At 44.1% G+C, this 27278-nt stretch overlaps 1 protein-coding gene across 1 annotated transcript in view; it reads right to left on the bottom strand.

Moving 5' to 3' along the window:
* The window catches only part of dnah9 (dynein, axonemal, heavy chain 9), a 467621-nt gene that overhangs the window by 129719 nt on the left and 310624 nt on the right, over positions 1–27278 (bottom strand). The window contains exons 53-57 of the mRNA XM_078400937.1: positions 18878–19000; positions 16554–16758; positions 7048–7212; positions 3881–4021; positions 2701–2871 (exon numbers count right to left, since the gene is read on the bottom strand). Coding sequence (XP_078257063.1) covers positions 2701–2871; positions 3881–4021; positions 7048–7212; positions 16554–16758; positions 18878–19000 — 805 coding nt within the window. The remainder of the gene's footprint in view (positions 1–2700; positions 2872–3880; positions 4022–7047; positions 7213–16553; positions 16759–18877; positions 19001–27278) is intronic.

The following is a 27278-nucleotide window of genomic DNA, read 5'->3' as shown; positions in this document are numbered from 1 at the left end:
TATGTTCCCTTGTTCATGACTCACCTACCAGTGAAAATACCTCAACACCCACCCTATCATATCCTCACAAGTTTGAATACGGTCACCCTCAATACTTTTAAACTCCAAGGAATACAGAACCAAACCTTCCAGTCTCCCTTGATAACATAATCTCCCATTGCAGTGATTAGCGTGGAGATCTTCCTTTGAACTGTCTCCAATGCCACCACACACGTCCGTTGGTGAGGAGCCACAACAATGCATACTGTTTCAATTGTGGTCTCACCAGCACCCTGTACAATGGTAATGAACCATTCAGCAAAACACAAAGTGCTGGAGGAACTCAATGGGTCGGACAGCATCTGTGGAGGGGATGAGCAGACAGTGTTTCAGGTCGGGACCATTTTTCAGGCTGATTGCAGCCGGGGAGAAAGCTGGAAAAGAGAGGTGCAGGAGGAACAAAAGCTGGCACGTTTGGTGGTTCAGATGAGGTAATGGAGGGTGGAGTAAGTGACAAATGCTAGAGGTGAAATGGAGACAAAGGGGTGCCAGATATGGAGAGAAGGGGAGTGGAATGTTTAGCCAGAGGGTGTGGCAGGGGAGAGGAATGTTTAGCCAGAGGGTGTGGCAGGGGAGAGGGGAAGGAGGGCAGATAAAAGGGAAGAGCACTTTTATTCACAAAATGCTGGAGTAACTCAGCAGGTCAGGCAGCATCTCAGGAGAGAAGGAATGGGTGACGTTTCGGGTCGAGACCCTTCTTCAGACTGATGTCAGGGGGGGCGGGACAAAGGAAGGATATAGGTGGAGACAGGAAGACAGTGGGAGAACTGGGAAGGGGGAGGGGAAGAGAGGGACAGAGGAACTATCTAAAGTTAGAGAAGTCAACTTGGGGATGGGAGCTCAGTGTATGAAGGAGGGTAAATGACAGGGTGACTAGGGTGGTGGGAGATGGTGAGAGACATGAGTGCAAACTGGGGTGGGATGGAGCACGAGAAGGGGGAGGCAATGGAGGAAGTCCAGGACAAAAACGCCAATATGGGAATGGGAAGTGGAGTTGAAGGGAATGGTCTCCATGGAAAGCTGGAAGTGATGGGAATGGGAGAGTGACTGGTGGTGTGATCACGTTGGAAGTGGTGGAAATGTCAGAGAACGACATGTAGGGTGCCAAGGCTGGTGGAGGGAAAGGTGAGGACCGGGGGAATCTCTATCCTGTCCCATCTCGGAGAGGGGGGAGAGGAATCAAGAACTGAACAGTGGGACACAGTGGAGACATGAATGTGGGCTCCGTCCACAACAGTTGCCAGGGTTTGAGGAGGTGAAACCTGTACTATAAATGCCCCCCCAGATATCTACCTGCAATTCATGCTTAATACAGAATGTCAACGGGCAAAGAGAAATGTGACTGAATAGTGTTCTCACATTGCAGCCTGGCTGAGATGGGCAAGATTTAGCATCGAATGGAAAAACGTTCTGGGCTTTAGTCAGAGGGTGGTGAATCTGTGGAATTCTTTGCCACAGAAGGCTGTGGAGGCCAAGTCAATGGATATTTTTAAAGGCAGAAATAGATTCTTGTTTAGTACGGGTGTCAGGGGTTATGGTGTTAAGCGGGAGAGATACAGATCAGCCATGATTGAATGGCGGAGTAGACTTGATGGGCTGAATGGCCAAATTCTGGTCCTATCATTTATGTAATATCTGACAGTGCATTTATCCAACAAGCCATTGGGAAAACCAAACTGCATCTTAAAGGACAACTAGTATGTAAGGAGAGTTCTGATGAGCTATCTGAATGCTGAAACATTGAATCTAATTCTTTCTTCACAGATGCTGCCCAACTCATTGGATAATTCAAGCAAATTTCTCCTTTTATTCTAGGATTCCAGCATCTGCAGTGCTGTTTCTTCCCAAGATTACACAAAGGGTGGTGGGTGTATGGAACAAGCTGCCAGAGGAGGTAGTTGTGGCTGGGACTATCCTAATGTTTAAGAAACAGTTAGACAGGTACATGGATAGGACAGATTTGGAGGGATATGGACCAAACGCATGCAGGTGGGACTAATGCAGCTGGGACATGTTGGCCGATGTGGGCAAGTTGGGCCGAAGGGCCTGTCTCCACACAGTATCACTCTATGACTCCATGACAAGGATTGCCTTGTTTGGAAAAGTGTTTAAATGAATAAGAATTAATAGACAATAGGTGCAGGAGGAGGCCATTCGGCCCTTTGAGCCAGCACCGCCATTCAATGTGATCATGGCTGATCATTCTCAATCAGTACCCCCATTCCTGCCTTCTCCCCATACCCCCTGACTCTGCTATCCTTAAGAGCTCTATCTAGCTCTCTCTTGACTGCATTCAGAGAATTGGCCTCCACTGCCTTCTGAGGCAGAGAACTCCACAGATTCACAACTCTCTAACTGAAAAAGGTTTTTCCTCATATCAGTTCTAAATGGCCTACCCTTTATTCTTAAACTGTGGCCCCTTGTTCTGGACTCCCCCAACATTGGGAACATGTTTCCTGCCTCTAACGTGTCCAACCCCTTAATAATCTTATACGTTTCGATAAGATCTCCTCTCATCCTTCTAAATTCCAGTGTATACAAGCCTAGTCGCTCCAGTCTTTCAACATATGACAGTCCCACCATTCCGGGAATTAACCTAGTAAACCTACGCCGCACGCCCTCAATAGCAAGAATGAGAGTTGCAGATCAATTCTTACATACCTGGAAGGTAATCTGAGCTGTGTAGATGAGTTTATCACATTCAAACAAGCCTCTTGTTGTGTACTGAAACACGGAAAATGTGATGCTGTCGATCAAGTGGACAACTCTCTGCTTGAGGACCTCATCAGTGGGTGCTCGTTTCACAGCCATTTGGAAAACCACGTTAAAAGCCTGGCAAAGACAGCAACAACTTATTCAAAACTTATGCCCCCAATGAACATTGTATTGCCATCTTTTCTGTAAACACATCAAACATCACAATATATTTCGCTTCATTTTCTTTGCTTGAATTTTATATCAAAATGTGTTTTTTTTAAAAAACATTCAATGAATAGCATGAAATCTCTTGGAATTAATTTTTGGAATCAAATTTCTAGAAATCACGAGCAGTCCTGAACTACTATCTACATCATCAGGACCCTCAGACTATCTTTGATCGGACTTTACAGGCTTTACCTTGCACTAAATGATATTTCCCTATCATGTATCCCGTGCAATGTGTACGCCTAAATTGGAATCATGGATGGTCTTTCCACTGGCTGGTTAGCGCGCAACAAAAGCTTTTTCACTGTACATCAGCACATGTGACAATATTGTATAAGTATAGTATAGTATAAAGTGCCCTTATTGTTATCCAAAAACATGTTTTTGGATGAAATTCCATTACCCACAGTCAACAATGAGAGGCAATAAAAAAGAAAGCAATAAAACACACAATCACAAAAACCGACATAAAACAAAATACATCCATCACAGTGAGTCTCCTCCAGTCACCTCCTCACTGTGATGGAAGGCCAGAATGTCTTCTCTCTTCCCTGCCGTCTACTAAACTAAACTGAAGTGATTTATTCACAAAATGCTGGAGTAACTCAGCGGATCAGGCAGCATCTCAGGAGAGAAGGAATGGGTGACGTTTCGGGTCGAGACCCTTCTTCAGAAGTGAACTCATTCTCTCTCCCATTGCAGTTCTGGTTTTCCGATTTCAACTATTTCCTATTTCCTTATTTCAGCTTATGCTTTCAATATAATTTTGTGAAAGGATTTAGAGATAAGGGGGAAGGGGGAAGGGGGGGGGGGGGGTGGACACCTTTAAAAAATCAGGATAGTTTACTGAAGTAGTTCATCAGCTAAATAGAACAGCAGGGAGCAAGGGAAATGCGTTGAGCTTGTACAGACATACCTTCAAGGAGAACTGGTACATGGGGTGGATTTTATTCAGGTCATTCATGATGAAGTATAAGAGGGAGGCTCGGCCAGCAGCTGGGCGGTAATGCTCACGTGCCTCATTGATCTTCAGCTCTGTTACCTTGGCTTCTTTTACCTGCATGAGAAAGGAGATGATTAATTGGTAACAACATGGTTTTTAATGAACAAAACAAACACATGGAATCTGTGAAGAGTCATTTGGGGATCACACTTGGAATACCACGTGCAAAGGCAAGGCTTAACAAACCCTCAGGATTTTATAATGCTATGCAGAAGGAATTGGTAAAAGCTGTGTCTCCAGGAACGCTTTAATGTTCACAGACCTATCTGGAAGAGCAGTGAAACGGAGGTAACAACCCAAAGCTGCACAGCCCTGTTTCCAAATCCCGCCCCCTCCCCTGACATCAGTCTGAAGAAGGGTCTCGACCTAAAACGTCACCCATTCCTTCTCCCCAGAGATGCTGCCTGAACCGCTGAGTTACTCCAGCATCTTGTGTCTACCTTCTCTCCAGAGATGTTGTCTGACCTGCTGAGTTACTCCAGCACTTGGTGTCTATCTTTGGTGTAAACCAGCATCTGCAGTTCCTTCCTAAACATTTTGGTAGAACTTACGGGCTGAAGATAACAAGATCTTATCTTGCTCAAAGGCTCTTTTCCTTAAGATCTGCATAAAATCACTCTTACAAATGATAACTTGTGGCTGGCACGTATTCTGATCTGGAAATAATCAGTGTGCTTAAGGAAAGCGGTCACCTCTGTGTGGAGCCACAGGAGATGGGCAAGGTCCTCAATGAGTATTTCTCCTCTGTATTTACCGAGGAAATTGATGAGGGCAGAGCTGTAGATGTTGTGTACATGGACTTCAGTAAGGCATTCAACAAGGTTCTGCATGGTAGGCTGCTCTGGAAGGTTAGATCGCATGGGATCCAAGGAGCGATAGCTGAATGGATAGCAAATTGGCTCCATGGAAGGAAGCAGAGGGTGATGGGGGAAGGTTGCTTCTCAGACTAGATGCCTGTGACTAGTGGTGTGCCACAGGGTTCATGCTGGGTCTGTTACTGTTTGTCATCTACATCAATGGTTTGGATGAGAACATACAGGGCAAGATTAGCAAGTTTGCTGTTGATACAAAAGTTAGGGATTTTGCAAATAGTGAAGATGGTTGTGAACGATTGCAGCAGGATCTGGATTGATAGACCAGGTGGGCGGAGGAATGGTTGATGGAATTTAATCCATAAAAGTGTGAGGTGTTGCATTTTGGGACGTCAAACAAGGGCAGGACCTACACAGTAAATTGTAGATCTCTGGGTAGTGTTGTAGAGCAGAGGGATCTAGGAGTACATGGATCTAGGAGTACTAGGAGTAGCATGGTTCCTTGACGGTCGAGTTGCAGGTACATAAGGTGGTCAAAAAGGCTTTTTGCACTTTAGCCTTCATCTGTCAGAGTATTGACATAGAAGTTGGGAGGTCATGTTGCAGTTGTATAAGATGTTGGTGAGACCGCATTTAGAATATTGTGCTCAGTTCTGGGCACCATGTTATAGGAAAGATATTGTCAAACTAGAAAGGATTCAGAAAAGATTTACGAGGATGTTGCCAGGACTAGAGGGTGTGAGCTATAGGGAGAGGTTGAGTAGGCTGGGTCTCCATTCCTTGGAGAGAAGGAGGATGAGGGGGGATCTTATAGAGGTGTACAAAATCAGGAGAGGAATAGATCGGGTAGATGCACAGTCTCTTGCCCAGAGTAGAGGAATCGAGGACCAGAGGACATAGGTGAAGGGGAAAAGATTTAATGGGAATCCGAGGGGTAACATTTTCACACAGAGGGTGGTGGGTGTATGGAACAAGCTGCCTGATGAGGTAGTTGAGGCTGGGACTATCCCATCGTTTAAGAAACGATTAGACAGGCACATGGATGGGACAGGTTTGGAGGGAGATGGACCAAGTGCAGGCAAGTGGGACTAGTATAGCTGGGACATTGTTGGCCGGTGTGAGCGAGCTGGGCTGAAGGCCCAGTTTCCACACTGTATCACTCTATGACTCTATGTTTGTCCATAAAAGTCTATGCATTTCTATCTAAGCATTCCTAATTTATATATTAATCTCGACTTGTAAACACCCTTTTTCCTCCTTGTCATTTCTATCTTTTGTCATTTACTCCATCCATCTACAAATCAAACCCCCCTCATCTGTAACCCCCATCATGTGTAACCCCCATCATGTGTAACCCCCATCATGTGTAATCCCCATCATGTGTAACCCCCATCATGTGTAACCCCCATCATGTGTAATCCCCATCATGTGTAACCCCCATCATGTAATCCCCATCATGTGTATCCCCCATCATGTGTATCCCCCATCATGTGTAACCCCCATCATGTGTATCCCCCATCATGTGTATCCCCATCATGTGTAACCCCCATCATGTGTAACCCCCATCATCTGTAACCCCCATCATGTGTAACCCCCATCATGTGTAACCCCCATCATGTGTAACCCCCATCATGTGTAACCCCCATCATGTGTAACCTGCATCATGTGTAACCCCCATCATCTGTAACCCCCATCATGTGTAACCCCCATCATGTGTAACCCCTATCATGTGTAACCCACATCATCTGTAACCCACATCATCTGTATCCAGCTTACCAGGCTTTGTCCTATCCCTACCTCTCTTTTCTAGCTTTCTCCACACCCCCCCCTCCCCCACTGCAATCAGTCTGAAGAAGGGTCCTGACCCAAATTGTCACCTGTCGATTCCCTCCACAGATGCTGCCTGACCCTCTTTGTTCTTCCAACATTTCTTGTTTTACTCTTCATCAATCGGCTGTTTGCTAAACGGAGCTCTGAGGGATATGGTAATAGGCTTTGGCAGAAGCGAAGGTAAATAACATGTTTAATTCCTTCCAGACTGGCTATAGTATTCATCCAAGTTCTCCAGAGGTGCTGCCTGACCCAGTATTTTATGTTTTTTTTGTATACTAGCAGTTGCAGTTCCTTTTTTACTACTAAGTATTCAACAAGTTTTTTTTACAAACAGACTGACATTTAATACATTCCCTTTCTCATCATAAGTCGCACATACAGGTCTGAAAGCATGGCTATTCAAATAACTTTCACTGTAGCTAGATTTGGCCTAACCTTCTCTTCAATCTCAGAAGCAGTCCTTTTAGTTGTCTCCAGGTTTTCTACCAAGGCCGTGTCTCCGAGGAAGTTTCCAGAGGCGGAGGAGAGGCGGGAAAGTAGGTTGTCCTCCAAGGTCTTCAAGGTGATTTTGAAGCCATTTTGCTGCTTTGTGAGGTTGGACTACACAGAGAGAGAAGAATACCACAGGGATCTCAGTCATATATTAAGACCATCAATTGTACCACAAGCGCAAAAGTTGCAGGAGAGCAAATCTTTTATGAAAGCCTCAGTCAATTAAAATTACAAATGACTGCAAAAATGAGGTTACTACATCTTTACCATTATATATCCATAAACAGAACTGTCCCGGCAGACCCATTGTTTCTGCCTGTTCATGTCCCACCAAACTTATTTCCACCTACCTCGACTCCATCCTACCCCCCCTGGTCAAATCCCTCCCCACCTACGTCCAAGACACCTCACATGCTCTCCGTCTCCTCGATAACTTCCGGTTTCCAGGCCCCCACTCCCTCATCTTTACCATTATATAAACCTTTGTCCCGCCCCCCTGACATCAGTCTGAAGAAAGGTCTCGACCCGAAACGTCACCCATTCCTTCTCTCCTGAGATGCTGCCTGACCCGCTGAGTTACTCCAGCATTTTGTGAAATAAATACCTTCGGTCTGTACTTTCATTCTACCATCACTCCTGTGACCTAATTAGAAGATCACTGCAATTATAGAGTGCAGAGTTTTTATTACTTTTGCTAATTAGAATGGGGTTAATAATATATTATTCATATCCTCATTGGAGTGGAATAACACTTTGGGGAGAAACAAAGCCATTAGTTTACATCTGTTCCAATATTAAAAATATTGAATGAGCCACAAATGACATTACCCAACAGTATATTTGAATTATTGCCTCTTCGGATTAAGAGAGGAGACAAAGGGAGTCCGACACAAAATCTACAACACAGACATGAACAATTTGTTCCAAATGGTCTATATTGGGATGCATTCTCCACATGAGCTTGCTCCTACACTAATTGCATGTTCATACACTACATCTGTAACCCACCATTATTACCTTTACTCTCATACATCAAGCTTCTTAAATGCATTAGTAATATCTGCTTCAAACAATCCTTGTGGCAGCACATTGACCTCCTTCTTGTGCAAAGAAGTTCATTCTAAATGTTTTTATTTGATCCGTTACTGATTATCTTACATTTATGGCCCTTTGTTCAGGAATAATACACAGGGGGGAAAAGGCTTGTTCAGTTTCTCTGATGTGCCAGTTCTAAATGTTAAAAGTTGCTATTGTGGCTTCTCAGTCTTCCTTTCCCTGGTAAAAGGAGTCCCAATCTGATTAATCTCGCAATTTTGGTTACTTCATGTTACATCTTTTCTGCTCTGTTTCAATTTCCTCTTTGTAGAGAGATCATAACTCCACATCATAGGCCAAAACTTGACATTATCTTTCTGCTTTTATATCTAATTGTATCTCGGAAAAAAAATGCTATCTTTCTTACACTCTTAATTAAAAGAAGCATGCTGCTAATTTTGGAGATTCCTGTTTCTGTATTTCTGCGTCTCATTAATGAAATCCCAGTAAAATGAATTTAGATACAACCTAATCACATTAACATGCCCTTAAGTAAAGGCATTTATATGATACCCGGAATATTTTATAATTAGTTCTGCTTCTGGATTCTTACCAGAACAGGGAGCCGAGGTATTGCTGGAAGCATTGACTGAGGCTTAATAAAGTCCCCAACAATTATTAGGTGGCTTTCGCAGATATGGAAGTAAGTGATGTGAAACACTGATTATCATTTTCCTTTTTGTACAGAAGCAACCCATCGCTGAAAATTAATTCAGCTTGTTAAAGCATCCAGGAGACCCAATTGCTGCCCAACGCTATTCCCACCAGATTGCTGGTCTCACAATAGACAATAGACAATAGGGGCAGGAGGAGGCCATTCGGCCCTTCGAGCCAGCACTGCCATTCAATGTGATCATGGCTGATCATTCTCAATCAGTACCCCGTTCCTGCCTTTTCCCCATACCCCCTGACTCCGCTATCCTTAAGAACTCTATCTAGCTCTCTCTTGAATGCATTCAGAGAATTGGCCTCCACTGCCTTCTGAGGCAGAGAATTCCACAGATTCACAACTCTCTGACTGAAAAAGTTTTTCCTCATCTCAGTTCTAAATGACCTACCCCTTATTCTTAAACTGTGGCCCCTTGTTCTGGACTCCCCCAACATTGGGAGTTTCTTAGTTATTAATGGTTTATCTCCTTGGGTAACATCCTTTGCCCCCACCAATGGGTAGGTTTGCTCTTCCTGGTATCATTCTTGTCCATCCCGATGTATTCAGAGAAACCTTCAATATCTTTTATCCCTGGAGCATACCCAAAATCTAACCTGGATCCCTTCTACCCTTAACTATGAGCTGCTCCTCAATAAAACCATTAGTAACTTATCAGTTTCCTTTGCACGCACAGGAAGTGCATCAATTTTGTTTTGCATTTCAAGAATAAGAGATTTAATAGATGAACTGAAATTTCCCCTAATTAAATATTTGATAACAAATAATAATCCCTGCAAACTCTACAGCAAATTTCTTTGCCATCTACTTTCTGGCAACAGTTTGAAGCTGATCGAGACCATTTGTAACCTCATACTTTACAGAATTGAGAATCCATTCTCTACTGAAGAGAAGAGGTTCACTATCCCACAATATGTCCTATTGTGGGGCATAATCACACAACCACATAACCCAGCATGTGCCTGCCTCAATTCCTTTTCTGGTTCTGATTTTAGTATAGGAGCAAGGAGGTCCTACTAAAGTTGTACAGGGCCCTAGCGAGACCGTACCTGGAGTATTGTGTGCAGTTTTGGACTCCTAATTTGAGGAAGGACATTCTTGCTATTGAGGGAGTGCAGCGTAGGTTCACCAGGTTAATTCCCGGAATGGTGGGACTGACATGTGATGAAAGAATGGGTTGACAGGGCTTGTATTCACTGGAATTTAGAAGGATGAGAGGGGATCTAAAAGAAACATAAAATTCCTAAGGGATTGAACAGGCTAGATGCAGGAAAAATGTTCCCGGTGTTGGGGGAGTCCAGAACCAGGGGGTCACAGTTTAAGAATAAGGGGTAGGGCATTTAGGACTGAGATGAGGAAAAACTTTTCACCCTGAGAGTTGTGAATCTGTGGAATTCTCTGCCACAGAAGGCAGTGGAGGGCAATTCACTGGATGTTTTCAAGGGAGATTTAGATTCAGCTCTTAGGGCTAAAGGAATCAAGGGACATGGAGAGAAAGCAGGAACGGGGTTCTGATTGAGAATGATCAGCCATGATTGTATTGAACGGCGGTGCTGGCTCGAAGGGCCGAATGGCTTACTCCTGCACCTGTTTTCTATGTTTTATGTTTCTAAACCAGGGTGACCAACCTCGTCCCTGACCACTGTAATATACTCCACCCTACATGTACATACCCCCGAGAGCTGGCTCCATTGCCATGTTTACATCCATACAGGCCTGGATTATGGAGACTTTGCTCATTATTACTTCAAAGTTACAACATGATGAAACTGACAGCAACCGCAGCATATCAACAAAAGTGCAGTGGATAAGGAAGGTTCAAATTGGTTAACAGTGATTCAATCAACTGTAGCAAGTTGCTGCCTTCTCCAGCTGAATCAAATGAAATCATTTGAGCAGATACGGACTTAAGCTAATAAAAAATCTGCCCTGCAATAAAGTACGTGTATAAGCCTACATTTTCTGACAAGATAAACGTTTATTTTTGTATTAACACCATTATTATTTACAGCAAGCTGCCTCTAACAAATGTCTTGTCTGCATGTGAATGTGTGTGTGTCTGTGTGTGTGTGTGTGTCTGTCACTGTGTATGTCTACATATGTGCACACACGCGCACAATAATTCTTCAATAAATATTTTGAAATGTTTGCCTTTTCCTTCCTACATTGCCGCCTTTGAAAAGACCATCATCTGATGAGCCATCTTATTAAGATCAGGGCCACTGGGTTTGGCAACATGTTTAACTTGCCTTAATGCAGCAAATATCCAAAAGAGGATATTCTTGTTACAGGTTGTTAGATCTACGTGTGCGGCTTGTTAGAAAATCAGCAACAGGTTCCAGAAGTTTGCTGCCGAAATAAATGAGGAGCTTCAGAGTTGCATGTTAATGCGACTGAATTCATTTATACATATCAGTCCAAGTACAAGCTACGCATTTGTAAAAAAACTGCAAGCCATTAGGACTGTAAGGAAAATGTATTCATGTCATCTGCCAACGTGTCATATTCTAATGGTTGTTGAATACATTAAGAAGCTGGCATTTGCTGCAATTCAAAAATAGAGGGATATGTAAATAGATGAAATGTTATGCTCAATGGAATGCCATTAGAAGAACATTTTAATTGAATTGGATATGAATTTGAAAAAATAAACATATTTATCCCACGTAATTGAAGAACTGTATTCAAGAAATGTGCAAGGTGACTGTACCTTAAGATGGCCATGTTCATTAGAGAGAATAAATTAATTTCAAATCAGTCTTAAATGTATTCCTTTCTAAATAGAATTATATTACACAGGGATAATGCCCGTCACATAGATGAAATATTGCCAGAGGCCATATCCAATCCTTTCATATTGCTTTTAACATATTCCTACTGCAACACTAGCAAGTTTGCGGATGACACAAAGCTGGGTGGCAGTGTGAACTGTGAAGAGGATGTTAGGAGGTTGCAAGGTGACCTGGACAGGTTGAGTGAGTGGGCAGATGCGTGGCGGATGCAGTATAATATAGATAAATGTGAGGTTATCCACTTTGGCGGCAAAAACAAGGAGGCAGATTATTATCTCAATGATGTCAGGTTAGGTAAGGGGGAGGTGCAGCGAGACCTGGGTGTCCTTGTACACCAGTCACTGAAAGTTGGCGTGCAGGTACAGCAGGCAGTGAAGAAAGCTAATGGAATGTTGGCCTTCATAACAAGAGGATTTCAGTATAGGAGTAAAGAGGTTCTTCTGCAGTTGTATAGGGCCCTGGTAAGACCACATCTGGAGTATTGTGTACAGTTTTGGTCTCCTAATTTGAGGAAGGACATCCTTGTAATTGAGGCAGTGTTGCGTAGGTTCACGAGATTGATCCCTGGGATGGCGGGACTGACATATAAGGAAAGATTGAAAAGACTAGGCTTGTATTCACTGGAGTTTAGAAGGATGAGAGGGAATCTTATAGAAACATATAAAATTATAAAAGGACTGGACACGCTAGATGCAGGAAAAATGTTCCCAATGTTGGGTGAGTCCAGAACCAGGGGCCACAGGCTTAGAATAAAGGGGAGGCCATTTAAAACTGAGGTGAGAAGGAACTTTTTCACCCAGAGAGTTGTGAATTTGTGGAATTCTCTGCCACAGAGGGCAGTGGAAGCCAAATCACTGGATGGATTTAAGAGAGAGTTAGATAGAGCTCTAGGGGCTAGTGGAATCAAGGGATATGGGGAGAAGACAGGCACGAGTTATTGATTGGGGACGATCAGCCATGATCACAATGAATGGCGTTGCTGGCTTGAAGGGCCGAATGGCCTACTCCTGAACCTATTTTCTATGTTTCTATGTTTACTGCGAAGATATAATGTTAAATGCATGCTATCTATCTCAACCTTGCTATTCTAGCATGGGCTGCATTAACTAAAGTACACTCTTGGCTTATTATCAAATCCATTTTCTCCCTAGAGTGTCCATGAAGAGATGATATTGATAGGAACATTTTGATTATCTTCACATGAATAAAACATCCTGGAATATCCACAAGTCATGATAAAGTGCATAAAAGTCGGTCTTATAACTGCAAAGGAAATGTGAAGCAATATATTTTTAAAGTGTCTCTTGTAGATCAAAATTATTCCATTATGAAACATTCCTTTCCACCTTTACATATTGAGGAACAGCTCTATCACCAACGTGGAGATTCTGGAATAGATTAGCCTGTATTGGTAGCTTAATCTATTGTACCACTGTCAGTGATAGCTTTGTTGACAAAGACTGCTCTGAAATTTATTCCTTGATCACCTTAGCCCAAAGATCCCCACTTTTGGATGCTGTGCACCAAGACCCCCTTAACTTCTAGCTTCTGAAGAACTTCCCATTCCGCTCTTGTGAGATATTTTCCACTTACCATTGCAAGTAGAATTTCTTGGTAGTATTGATAATTTAAAGCAAAGATTGTCAGCATCATTATTGTTCGGATAGAAACCTATTATGAACTGGAACAAAACTGCTCACACTTAAAGGGTAGGAAGCAACTGCAGATGCTGGTTTACACCGAAGATAGACACAAAAAGCCGGAGTAACTCAGTGGGTCAGGCTGCATCTCTGGAGAGAAGGAAAGGGTGATTTTTCGGGTCAAGACCCTTCTTCAGACCTGAAACATCACCCATTCCATCTCTCCAGAGATGCTGCCTGTCCTGCTGAGTTACTCCAGCATTTTGTGTCGATCTTCCTCATTTGTATCCACCTATCACTAGCCAGGCTTTGTCCTATCTCCACCTGTTTCCGTTTCTCCTCCTACTACGATCTATCTGAAGAAGAGTCCTGACCCAAAATGTCACCTCTCCATGTATCTCCAGAGAAGCTGACTTACCCACGAAGTCACTCCAGCACTTTGTGTTTTACATTTGATCAGTTCTGCTGGCAGTTCAGTCTGTCACCAGCATTCTTCAGCTTCAAGCGCTGAAAAGTCAGTTGTTCAGATGCAGTGGTCTGGAATTTACTGATGAACCCAGTGACTATTGCCTGGCTGTGCTCCATCACTGTACTCTGTATGGAGTGCCACGACATGGCAGAAGCTTGATCAGACCCCCTCATGCTTACACAAGGGAATCAGTGCACATGATCCGTGAGCATATTTATTTGAATGTATTGCCTGGCTGTGAGGAAGGCAGGCTGTAATCAGGCAAATCTTTATTTTTTCAATTACTTTTTTTTAAATGTAATGATCTTAAATACGTGTTTCAGTTGATTTCACTTCCTTTAAAAAAAAAATTATACTTTTTTAAAAATTTCCAATTTTGAAAATGCTTCTTCAAAACAAAGGGCCTCTTCCACGATCATTGGAAGACTCTGACGGGGGAGGAAGCCCAGGACAGAAAGAGATGCTGCCTGACCCGCTGAGTTACTCCACCATTTTGTGTCTATCTTCAAATCAAAGATGTTTAAGAACATTGAAAAAACATTGATAGCTTTCACTGGTGGTAAAGGTTGTGATCTGGGCTTTTCTACGTATTAAAGACTTCCAGGGAAGCTTCCTGGAATGAGATGTGGGATTCATTGTAACAGAAGGCTCTGGAGGACAAGTCAATGGATATTTTTAAGACAGAGATAGAGAGATTCTTGATTAGTACGAGTGTCAGGGGTTATGGGGAGAAGGCAGGAGCATGGGGTTAAGAGGGAAAGATAGATCAGCCATGATTGAATGGTGGAGTAGACTTGATGGGCCAAATAGCATAATTCTGCTCCCATCACTTATGAACAGATGAGATCGGTCTGAAATGATTGCTCTGAGTATTGCTGCTGGGTCAGTGAGGTCAGCCTTCTGGAGGTGGATAGGGAAAGGGGTGGTGAATGGGGTGGTGAAAGGGGTGGTGAATGGGGTGGTGAATGGGGTGGCGAATGGGGTGGCGAATGGGGTGGCGAATGGGGTGGCGAATGGGGTGGCGAATGGGGTGGCGAATGGGGTGGTGAATGGGGTGGTGAATGGGGTGGTGAATGGGGTGGTGAATGGGGTGGTGAATGGGGTGCCTCCCAGGAAAATCCCACCCTGTTCTCCATTTTTCATGGGTACATCCTGCACAACCAACAGGTGTCTCTTTACTTCTCATGCCTGCATCTGAAACCAGATCATAATTTGAGCTCATGCATCAATAAAGCAATGACACTTTAATCTGTCACAACAGAACAGCCACTGTTTCGTTCGAATAGGCTGAGAAGTAGCCAACTTTGACATTCCTCATTGTGAAAAACCAATTAAATTGTTATTGCCAGTTCCAGACATCAGGAGTAGATATGTCGTGGGAATGATAAAAAGCAATGTGTCTGCTTGGGGTGGGAACTAATTGGAGATCATCAGAACACTGGAAAAGTTATAAATCAAATCTGTTTTAAGCTGAAGGGAAAGGGAAGATAGGACAATGGGAATATCCATGGTATGGTTGAGAATGAAAGAGCCTGAATAGAACAAGTGATATTGGCAAAGCCTCAGGGAAGGTTCAGTGCTGGTAAATTGTTATAAAAGGTCATTGACCTGTAATTGTTATTCTCTCCAAAGATGCTCCCTGACTTGCTGTGTATTTCCAGCGTACACTGTTTAGGTTTCCAATTTCCAACACCTGCACCGTTTTGCATGTCTGGTGTTCCTGCATTTCCCCCCTTTTTTCCCATTTTTTCTTCCTTTCCTTCTCTTTCATTCACATCCTTCCATATAGGTCTCCTCAGGACAGATCAGTAATGATTAACACATCTTCACCACCCTCTCTCAGCCACTATTACTTGTGTGATTCAGTCATCGGTTTCCATCCATCGACGACATTCCTTTGTAAACACAAGAGACTGCAAATACCAGAATCTTCAGCAAAACGCAAAGTGTTTGGAGTGTTGGAGGAACTCAGCGGGCCAGGCAACTTCTGAGGAGGGAATTGACAGGCGATGTTTCTGATCGTAGACACAAAATGCTGAGGGTAACTCAGTGGGTCAGGCAGCATCTCTGGATAGAAGGAATGGGTGACGTTTTGGATCGAGACAACTTCTTCAGATCCTTCTGAGTTACTCACTGAGTCCTGTTGAGTTACTCCAGCATTTTGTGTCTATCTTCGGTGTAAACCAGCATCATCAGTAAACTTCAATACATTCAAAACTCCGCTGCCCGTCTACTCACCCACTCCCCGATCCGTGACCATATCACCCCCGTCCTTTACAAGCTCCACTGGCTCCCCATCCCCCAGAGAATCCAGTACAAAAGCCCTCCATAACCTGACCCCATCCTACCTGACTGACCTCCTCCACAGACACACTCCCACCTGCACCCTCCGCTCTGCTGCTGCCAACCTCCTGTCCCCCCCCCATCCGGACCAAACTCAGATCCTGGGGGGACAGGGCTTTCTCCATCGCTGCTCCCACCCTCTGGAACTCACTACCCCAAACCGTCAGAGACTCCTCCTCACTCACCACATTCAAAACATCACTGAAGTCTCACCTGTTCAGCACTGCCTTCAACCACTGACCGTCACCTCACCTTCTGTCTCCTTTTTCTGTTCGTTTACTTATTTATCTATTTATTTTCTTCTCTATGTTCTAGTAATCCCTGTAAAGCGTCTTTGAGTGTTTGAAAAGCGCTATATAAATGTAATGCATTATTATTATTATTATTATTTATTCTTACTGCCATGAACAGAGTTTTGAAAGAGCACGGTTAGATTACTTTACCTTCAACTCTTCCAAGTCTGGTCTTTCCATACTGACCACAGCAGCCAAAAGCTGATCCTCCAAGCCATCTCTCGTCACAGTGAAGTTAATGAGGGTACACTGTGCCTGCATTTCAGGCTGGTAATGGGGGTTCGCCAGCTTTGTGTGTAGAATAAGACGGAAGTTGGAATTGTATTCACATTCCTTGTCTCCAATTTTGATACACCTAGGTTGGAAAAGGCACACCATCAGTTCACGCACAACATCAGTAACATCAGTGTAATTGAATGCGAAGATACCAGCCAGAAAATCCATCCACCACTACCCTATCCTGTCCTGTCCCCAAGCACCAAAGCCAGTTATGGATCCAGTTGCCAACATGCTTCAGACTCTTTTACCTTCTCTCACCAAACCACACGGGACCTTGTCAAAAGTTCCGCTGAAGTCCATTTAAGCAATGCTTGCAAAACCATCGATTTTCTTTGTTGACTCTTCAAAAAAATGAGTCAGATTATAAGACATAATCACACCTGCACAAAACCTTGCTGACTCCTTCTAATTAACCCAGGCCTTTCCAAGTAAATAAGTTTCCCCAAGTAAACTTAGGGTGGCACGGTGGCGCAGCGGTAGAGTTGCTGCCTTACAGCGAATGCAGCGCCGGAGATCCGGGTTCGATCCCGACTACGGGTGCTATCTGTACGGAGTTTGTACGTTCTCCCCGTGACCTGCGTGGGTTTTCTCCGACACTCCAAAGACGTTTGTAGGTTGATTGGCTTGATAAATGTTAAAACATTGTCCCGAGTGGGTATAGGATGGTGTTAATGTGTGGAGATCGCTGGTCGGCGCAGACCCAGTGGGCCGAAGGGCCTGTATCTCTAAGCTAAACTAAATGTAAATGCTGTCCCTCAGAATCTTCTCCAACACCCTCTACACCCCTGATGTAAGTCCCACCGACTTGTAGTTTCCAGGCTTTTCCCTACTGTGGACTATTAGCTATCCTCCAGTCTTCTGGTACCTCTTGCATAGCTGAGGATGATCCAAAAATCTCAGTCATTTGCAACGTTTAAGAAGCAGTTAGACAGGTACATGGATACGACAGGTTTAGAGGGATATAGGCCACATGCAAGCAAGTGGGACTAGTGTAGATGGGACTTGTTGGTCAGTGTGGGCATGTTGGGCTGTCGGGCCTGTTTCCACACTGTATGACTCTATAATTCGTTGTCCCAGAAATCTCATCCCTTGCTACCTTAATATCCTGGGATAGATCACGTCAGACTTTGAGGATTTCTCCACCCTGTTGTGCTCCAATATTCTCTCACATTTCTTCCTTCCTGATACATAGTGCTCCAGAATAACAGCCTTAAATCCCTTCCTCCCTGTCCTGCTCCCTGGTGAACACTGATCAGAAGTATTAATATGGGACCTTGCTCTACATATAGCATATCATGTTGGTTCATGAGGGCAACTATTCTTTCTCTTACTTTAAATAAACTCAAAAGGTTCAAAGATTCTCCTTAATCCTCTTTGCCAAGGTCCTTCATGGCCCATTTTTGCCCCTGCAATTTCTTTCCTATCTTCTCTCCAATATCACGTATCAACTTCAAAGGACTCATTTGATATGCCTTTGCTTCCCTGATCAAACTTTCAATATTCTTTGTTAACAAATCTTGCCCTTTTGCTTCTTACTCTTGCAAGGATATGCTGATAAAGTTACCTCTGTGGCTCAGCACTTCAACTCCCCCTCCCACTCCCAGTCTGACCTTTCTGTCATGGGCCTCCTCCATTGTCATAGTGAGGCCCAGCGCAAGTTGGAGGAGCAGCATCTCATATTTTGCCTGGGGAGCTTACAGCCCAGCGGTATGAACATTGACTTCTCCAACTTCAGATAGTTCCTCTGTCCCTCTTTTTCCCCTCCCCCTTCCCAGTTCTCCCACTGTCTTCCTGTCTCCTACTACATCCTATCTTTGTCCCACCCCCTCCCCTGACATCAGTCTGAAGAAGGGTCTCGACCCGAAACGTCACCCATTCCTTCTCCCCTGAGATGCTGCCTGACCCGCTGAGTTACTCCAGCATTTTGTGTCTACCTTCAATTTGAACCAGCATCTGCAGTTATTTTCCTACAAAGGATTTTGATATCTATTATGTAAACGTTCAGCACAAAGGTTCAGAGCTCAAGTAGTTTTAATGACAAGATTGGGAGCTCAATTTATCCCACTTTTGTCTTGTGCTAGCAATCTTCTTGAAATAGATTTTGATGGATTCTGACAGAATTTGAGGTTGAAATGTTCTACACTAATCACCAAAGATGATTAAGAATGAAAAATATGTTCTTCTTAAACCTTTACCTGCCCTTTTTAATGGTTTCTCGGCCCAATAAAGGTCCCAGCACATGATCCACTGTTTCTTCAAGGTTTTCAATCAGAACCACTTCACCTGCTCCAAGGGCATTTTCCATTATGTCGAGGTAACTTAAAATAGAAAAACAGAAGCATTTATATATTTCTCTTCATTCATTGCGGTAGGAATCTACACACTCATTATAATGCCTATTGAGCTGCTATTATTCCTAACATAACAATTGGGTAGGCAGATCTCGAATGTGCGCAGGAGTGCAGAAGGATGAGGGGTGATCTTATAGAGGTGTATAAAATCATGGGAGGAATAGATCCGGTAAATGCACAGAGTCTCTTGCCCAGAGTACGGGAATCGAGGACCAGAGGACATAGGTTTAAGGTGAAGGGGAAAAGATTTAATTGGAATCTGAGAGGTAACTTTTTCACACAAAGGGTGGTGGGTGTATGGAACAAGCTGCCAGAGGAGGTAGTTGAGGCTGGGACTATCTCAATGTTCAAGAAACAGTTGGACAGGTACATGGATAGGATAGGTTTGGAGGGATCTGGATCAAACCCAGGTAGGTGGGACTAGTGTAGCTGTGACATGTTGGCCAGTGTGGGCAAGTTGGGCCGAAGGGCCTGTTTCCACACTATATCACTCTATGACTATGTTTGAATCTGACAAATATGTTCATTATAGTTTTAAATAGATAAATCTCTTTGCCTCGAGGTCTTTGAAAACATATCAACATTACAATATCTCAAGAAAACCACAATGAATCTTTTGGATTGGTTTAGAACAAATAGTTTGAAGCCATACCAATCTCACAGAAAACCAGTGCTGTACTTTCAAAATGTTCCCCGATTTCAATCAGTAAATATTCTGCAAAAAGTTCATAATTTTTTGGATGATCAAACCACTATCATCTATTGAAATTCCAGCTTTTAAGACAAATCAGTTTGATAGATTTTTTGGTATTAAGATAATCAAGGATGTGGGCTCAGTGCAAGAATATGGCACCAAGACAAAAGATCAGACATGACCTTATTGATGACAGAGCAGAGACGAACAATCTTTCAAGGAGAAGGAGCGGTTCATTTGTGCTTCTTCCAATTTGGTGTACTGCATTTGGTATTCACAATGCAGTCTCCCCTAAATTGGTGAAACCAAATGCAGATCGGGGGGGGGAATGTTTTGCAGAACTCGTGTTCAGTCATAAGGTCAAAAGGGTCTAGGAGTAGAATTAGGCCTTTCGGCCCATCACATTTACTACACCATTCAGTCATGGCTGATCTATCTCTCCCTCCTAACCCCATTCTTCTGCCTTCTCCCCATAACCTCTGACACCAGTACTAATCAAGAATCTATCTATCGAAGGTATCACAAAATGCTGGAGTAACTCAGCAGGTCAGGCAGCATCTAGGAGAGAGGGAATGGGTGACGTTTCGGGTCGAGACCATGCTTCTCGACCCGAAACGTCACCCATTCCCTCTCTCCTAGCTGCTGCCTGACCTACTGAGTTACTCCAGCATTTTGTGATACCTTCGATTTGTACCAGCATCTGCAGTTATTTTCCTACAAGAATCTATCTATCTCTGCCTTAAAAATATCCACTGACTTGGCCTCCACAGCCTTCTGTGGCAAAGAATTCCACAGATTCACCACCCTCTGACTAAAGAACTGCAGGTGCAACCATTGCCTACCACTTTGCCACCAAACTTCCCATTGCCTGCCACTTTAATTCTACATCCCGCTCTCTCCCTGACCCATTGTTCTATGGCCTCCTGCGCCACAAAACAAAACAATGAGGACAAATGCAAGCTTAGGAACAGCACTTTAGCCTCCACCTGTCCATGTTACAGCCTCTTGGACTTAATATTGAATTCTACAGCTTCAGGTCTCTTGAGCTCTCTGTCAGCATCGGTAGTTCATTGTGATAATGGCTTGTTTAGACTCAAGGGCCTGCAAAAGTCGGTTTACCAAAAATGGACACAAAGTGTTGAGTAACTCAGCGGGTCAGGCAGCATCTCTGGAGACTATGGATAGGTAACATTTTGGGTCAGGACCCTTAGTCAGATTCAATGCAAAGAGAATAAAATGGGTTAGAGTAGTATTAATGTAAACATGATCTCCAAAGACGTACAGGTATGTAGGTTAATTGGCTGGGTAAATGTTAAAAAAAAAATTTTTTTTAATTGTCCCTAGTGGGTGTAGGATAGTGTTAATGTACGGGGATCGCTGGGCGGCACGGACTTGGTGGGCCGAAAAAAAGACCTGTTTCCGGCTGTATATATATGATATGATATGATTGATTGTGCTTGATGGTTGTTGTGGATTGAAAGGCCGAAGGGCCTGTTCATGAGCTGCCTCCCTTATTTCCATTTTAATCTCTGACTCTTATTGTTGGCAGTGAATCCTACTAATTAGAAATATTTACGCCACTTAAGAACATCCACAAAAATATTTACTAGTTCATTTTCAATCTCAGTTTTGATAAGGCTATTTCACTCAGCAACCACAGAATTTTGGAGAGAATTCCACATTTTTCCTCCCCAATGTTCAAATGTGCGTCTTTATTTAACATTAATACCACTTCTTTCCCCGCAGATATTGCCCGCCCGTCTCAATTTTCGGTCCTTATTTCAGATTGCAACATCTGCAGTTTTTCAATTTTCTACATTTGTAATCCTTTGTCTGAAACTGTCCCCACCATACCAAAACAGATTTATCATTTGAAAGACTTTGATTAGATCACTCCTCATCCATTTCATCGCAGTAAGAGCAACCATAAAATGAATGCGCAGAGACTGATAAAAGGGCGATGAGCATCAACATTTCACTTTGCTCTGAGCTGGACAGGAAGCCAAGTCACATAAACATGAACCGCATGTCTGTCTTGGCGTGTGACAGGCACACCTCCTGGTGGCTGACAATGGTGAAGCATGTAGCATCTTCACCAGCCAGAGAACACTTCTTGCTGAAGGAGGAACAAGGAAGCCGTGAAGGGGCATCTCCCAAATTTGTACAAAGGACAACATTTCTCCAAGCTCCGCTGCCTGCCAGCAATGCACAAAAGTCCAATTGATTAATAAAGTACATATCGGCACAAGTGAGAAGGCAAGGCAATGTAAGCGCTGGGCAGGGGGCACAGCTGGCAGTGCTGCTGCTTCATAGCACCAGGCAATGGGGTTTGATCCTGACCTCGGGTGCTGTCTGTGTGCAGTTTGCACATTTGCGAGGGTTTCTTCCCACTGCTATGGTTTCCTCCCACATAAGGTTATAGGGGATAGAAACATAGAAAATAGGTGCTGGAGGAGGCCATTTGGCCCTTCGAGATTAGAACTAGGCCATTCAGCCCATCAAGTCTTCTCCGCCGTTCAATCGAAGACTAGACACAAAAGGCTGGAGTATCTCCACGCCTATTGAGGGCGTGCAGCGTAGGTTCACTAGGTTAATTCCCGGAATGGCGGGACTGTCGTATTTTGAAAGGCTGGAGCAATTAGGCTTGTATACACTGGAATTTAGAAGGATGAGGGGGGATCTTATTGAAACATATAAGATAATTAGGGGATTGGACACATTAGAGGCAGGAAACATGTTCCCAATGTTGGGAGAGTCCAGAACAAAGGGCCACAGTTTAAGAATAAGGGGTAGGCCATTTAGAACGGAGATGAGGAAGAACTTTTTCAGTCAGAGAGTGGTGAAGGTGTGGAATTCTCTGCTTCAGAAGGCAGTGGAGGCCAGTTCGTTGGATGCTTTCAAGAGAGAGCTGGATAGAGCTCTTAAGGATAGCGGAGTGAGGGGGTATGGGGAGAAGGCAGGAACGGGGTACTGATTGAGAGTGATCAGCCATGATCGCATTGAATGGCGGTGCTGGCTCGAAGGGCTGAATGGCCTCCTCCTGCACCTATTGTCTATTGTCTATCTCAGTGGGTCAGGCAGCATCTCTGGAGAAAAGGAATAGGTGACATTTTGGGTCGAGACCGAAAGGTCTGAAGAAGGGTCTCGACCCAAAATGTCACCTATTTCTTTTTTCCAGAGTTGATGCCTGACCCATTAAGTTACTCTAGTATTTTGTGCATGTCTTCATTTCACATTGTGTTCAGTGTCTGTGCTTTCCAGTAAAGTTTACAGTTTTTAACCTATTTGTTTAATGAGAAAAAGCAACCACTAATGTATATAATAATGTACAAGGACACATAAATTGTCTGACTACTCAAAGTCAGTATTAGAGAATGCCCACATCTTTTCCATTTTTGTTCTTTTCTGTGAATGAGAATGAGATAAAATCTTTTGTCCAGAATGTAATTACTTTGTACAAATGGAAGAAAATTACATGTAGGGCTGTTTTTAGAGGTTTTCATTTGGTACCCAAGCCTGCAAAACAATTTCATGCACAGTTTTAATTCTCCTTGTGACATATATAGTTCTCCAGATGCTCGGAGTTCATTTGCAGAGAGCAAAAAGAATCATTTTGAAACATCTTCTCGACATTTGCATTGCAGTGATTGATAATGAAATAGGTTAGGTTTATTATTATCATGCGTACTGAAGTGCAGTAAAAAGCTTTTGTTTGCATGCTGTCCAATCAAATCAGATAATATTATGTTTGAATATAATCAAGTCAACATAAGTAAAAAAGGCGGAGCGTAGAGAAAGATACCTGAATGCACAATGCAGTGAGACTTACACGTGGAAAAGAGACGATCAGCACGGTGGCGCCGCGTTAAAGTTGCTGCTTTACAGCACCTGCAGCGCCGGAGACCCGGGATCGATCCTAACTACAGTTGCTGTCTGTACGGTGTTTACATTCTCCGAGTTTTTCTCCGAGTTTTTCGGCTTCCTCCCACACTCCAAAGACGTACAGGTTTGTAATTGGCTCGATATAAACGTAAATTGTCCCCAGTGTGTGTCGGATAGTGTTAATGTGCGGGGATCGCTGGTCAGCACGCACTCAGTGGGCCGAAGGGCCTGTTTCCGCTTTGTATCTCCATACAAAACTAAACTAAGATTTTAAAGAGTAGGGCGATTGCCGTAGACGATAGTAGAGCCACCTTTGGGAACAGCATGCAGAGTTGCCATCTTCCAGTCCCATCCTACAGGTAAAATACTATACTTGATATCAACATTGTTACCACTGTCCATGCACTGTGTTGTCCATTTCTGATGAACCATGAGTTGGTTCATTTAAAATGCCCTAATATTAGTTAGAAACATAGAAAATAGGTGCAGGTGGACGCCATTTGGCCCTTCGAGCCAGCACCGCCATTCATTGTGATCATGGCTGATCGTCCACAATCAGTAAGCTGTGCCTGCCTTCTCCCCATATCCCTTGATTCCACTAGCCCCTAGAGCTCTATCTAACTCTCTCTTAAACCCATCCAATGATTTGGCCTCCACTGCCCTCTGTGGCAGAGAATTCCACAAATTCACAACTCTCTGGGTGAAAAAGTTCCTTCTCACAGTTTTAAATGGCCTCCCCTTTATTCTAAGACTGTGGCCCCTGGTTCTGGACTCGCCCAACATTGGGAACATTTTTCCTGCATCTAGCTTGTCCAGTCCTTTTATAATTTTATATGTGTCTGTAAGATCCCCTCTCATCCTTCTAAACTCCAGTGAATACAAGCCTAGTCTTTTCAATCTTTCCTCATATGACAGTCCCGCCATCCCAGGGATCAATCTCGTGAACCTATGCTGCACTGCCTCAATTACTAACCTCCATGTAATTAGGTACTTAACGAATTAAAACATGAACTTAACCATCATGTGGATAATATCACTGTGTCTCAATAGAAGTACTACCTTAAAGTGCCAGACGCCCGGGTTCAATCCAGACTATGTGTGCTGTCTGTACGGAGTTTGTACGTTCTCCCCGTGACCTGCGTGGGTTTTCTCCGAGATCTTCGGTTTCCTCCCACACTCCAAAGACGTGCAGGTTTGTAGGTTAATTGGGATGGTATAAATGTAAATTGTCCCTAGTGTTAATAGTGTTAATGTGCAGGGATCGCTGGTCGGTGCGGACTCGGTGGGCCGAAGGGCCAGTTTCCTTGCTGTATCTCTAAAACTAAAAAAACTAAATGTGCATTTATATGAAGCCTTTAGAATAGGAAATGGTGCAACATGAAACCTGAGGTAAACGAGGAGGTGTAGTCAAAATCTTAGACAGAGACAGAGTATTACGCAAAGTCTCGAAGGAGTGGAGGGAGAAACAGAGATGCAAGGGTTCGGGAAATTAATTTCCAAGTTTGCAGTTACTTCTTCTTTCGTGTCCATCTTCTATGTTTTAAATGTTACATCACTGTCATCGTCCGTCCTGAAAAGGGCGCAAGCTTCCGGCGACAATCAGTGGGAGCCATCACTTGTACAGTAAATGATGGTGGTAGCAGAATTAGCTCAGGACACTTCCAGTTTCCAGCCCCACGACGTGGACACTTCTGCTCTGGGGCCAGTTTGCAGCTACAGCGTGGACTCGGTGGGCCAAAGGGTCTGATTCCATGCTGTATCTTTCAATCAACAAAATAGCTGGCTGAGACAGGGCAAAATATTCCACAGCTGATGGAGCTTAGGATGAGCTGAAGTTTATGGAGGTTGGAGGATGAGAACCAGGGTGGATGTGCACTGGAGTAAACAAACCTGTGCGTGACAAGAAGGATGTTTCAGGTTTTAGTGCATATGGCTGAGGCCATCGTTGTTTCAGGCTAGAGGGTGGGGAGGGTTGGATCAGGAAAGTCACAAAGTGGATGCGCTTTGGACCCTCTCCAGAGCCAACACATCCTTCCTCAAATATAGTGCCCAAAATTGCTCACAATATTCCAAACGCGACCTTACCAGTGCCTAAGAGACTGAGCATTACATCCCTGTTTTTGTATAGAGGCCCTTTGAAATAAATGTTAGCATTGAGTTTGCTTTCTTTACTACCGAATCCTACACCAGCACTCCCAAGTCCCTTTACACCTCCGATTTCTGGATTCTCTCCCCATGTGGAAAACAGTCTATGGCTTTATTCTTACTACCAAAATGCATGACTCCACACTTTGCTACACTATATTCCATCTGCCACTTCTCTGCCCACTCTCCTACCCTGTCCAAGTCCTTCTGCAGAGTCCCTGTTTTCTCTACACTTCCTGCCTTCCACCTATTATCGTATCATCCGTAAACTTGGCCATAAAGCCTTCAATCCCCTCGCCCAAATCATTAATATACAACTTGGAGTAGCGGCCCCAGCACCGACCCCTGAGGAATGGCAGCCAACCAGAAAAAGCCCCCTTTATTGCCTCCCTTTGTCTTCTGCCATCCAGCCAGCCTGCTATCCATGTTCGTATCTGCCCTGTGATACCATGGGTTCTCATCGTCCTTAGCAGCCTAATGTGTGGCACCTGATTAAAGGCTTTCTGAAAATCTAAATAAACAACATCTACTGACTCTCCTTTGTCTCTCCTCGTTCAAAATTTCAAACATCTCAAAATTATGCGGGTTTGTATCTGGTTCAAAGGGCTTGTTTCCCTCCTGTATCTTTCAATTCAATTCAATTCAATACATTATGATGCAAAGAGGAGTTATAGTTATAAGGACAAAATTGGCCACCACATGTCAAAAAGCACCTCAGGTAAAAGTTTACAAGAAGTTCACCTTTTGACTTCTGCTGCAGGAAAAGTCCGGAAATTGTTATCTGTGGAATTCTCTGCCTCAGAAGGCAGTGGAGGCCAATTCTCTGAATGCATTCAAGAGAGAGCTAGATAGAGCTCTTAAGGATAGCGGAGTCAGGGGGTATGGGGAGAAGGCAGGAACGGGGTACTGATTGAGAATGATCAGTGACCGGCGACCGGAGGGGGTCGGCGACCGGAGGGACCGACCACCCGCGGAGGCGCGGCGACCGGTAAGGCCGAGGCACTGCGTACTCACCCAGGCACGGCGACCGGAGAGTCGGGACTGCCCTGGGCCCGAGGCAACGGCAGGGAGCACCTGTGGGCGGGGCCAGCGTGCACTGCAGCCAAGGCCCGATCGCACCGCGGTTACAGCAGCTGGGAGCTGCATAGTGGGAGCCCAGCGTTGCAGGCCCAGCAGTGCCAGCCCAACAGTGCCAGCCCAGCAATGCCAGCCAAATCATGGTGGTGGAGCATCTAGAGCCTACACTACGTTTGATCTCCACAGCAAGTCTTCTTGAAGGGAAGATAGGGACTGAAAAAATGAATAATTTGTGTTAATTATCTGTGTAATCTGTGTGTACTAAAAGATTGTTGTATTGCATTTGATGCTCTGGTATATATATATATATATGTATATATCTGTGGAGTGACCACCCGGAGATGGGTGACCGCCCGGAGATGAGTGACCACCCGGAGATGGGTGACCGCCCGGAGATGAGTGACCACACGGAGATGGGTGAACTCCCGCTGAGGCGTGACCACCACG

This window comes from Rhinoraja longicauda, chromosome 6 (genome assembly GCF_053455715.1).
Source record: "Rhinoraja longicauda isolate Sanriku21f chromosome 6, sRhiLon1.1, whole genome shotgun sequence".
Classification (NCBI taxonomy): Eukaryota; Metazoa; Chordata; class Chondrichthyes; order Rajiformes; family Arhynchobatidae; genus Rhinoraja; species Rhinoraja longicauda.
Note: the sequence above shows the minus strand (reverse complement) of the source record. Positions and strands in the feature narration are given on the sequence as shown.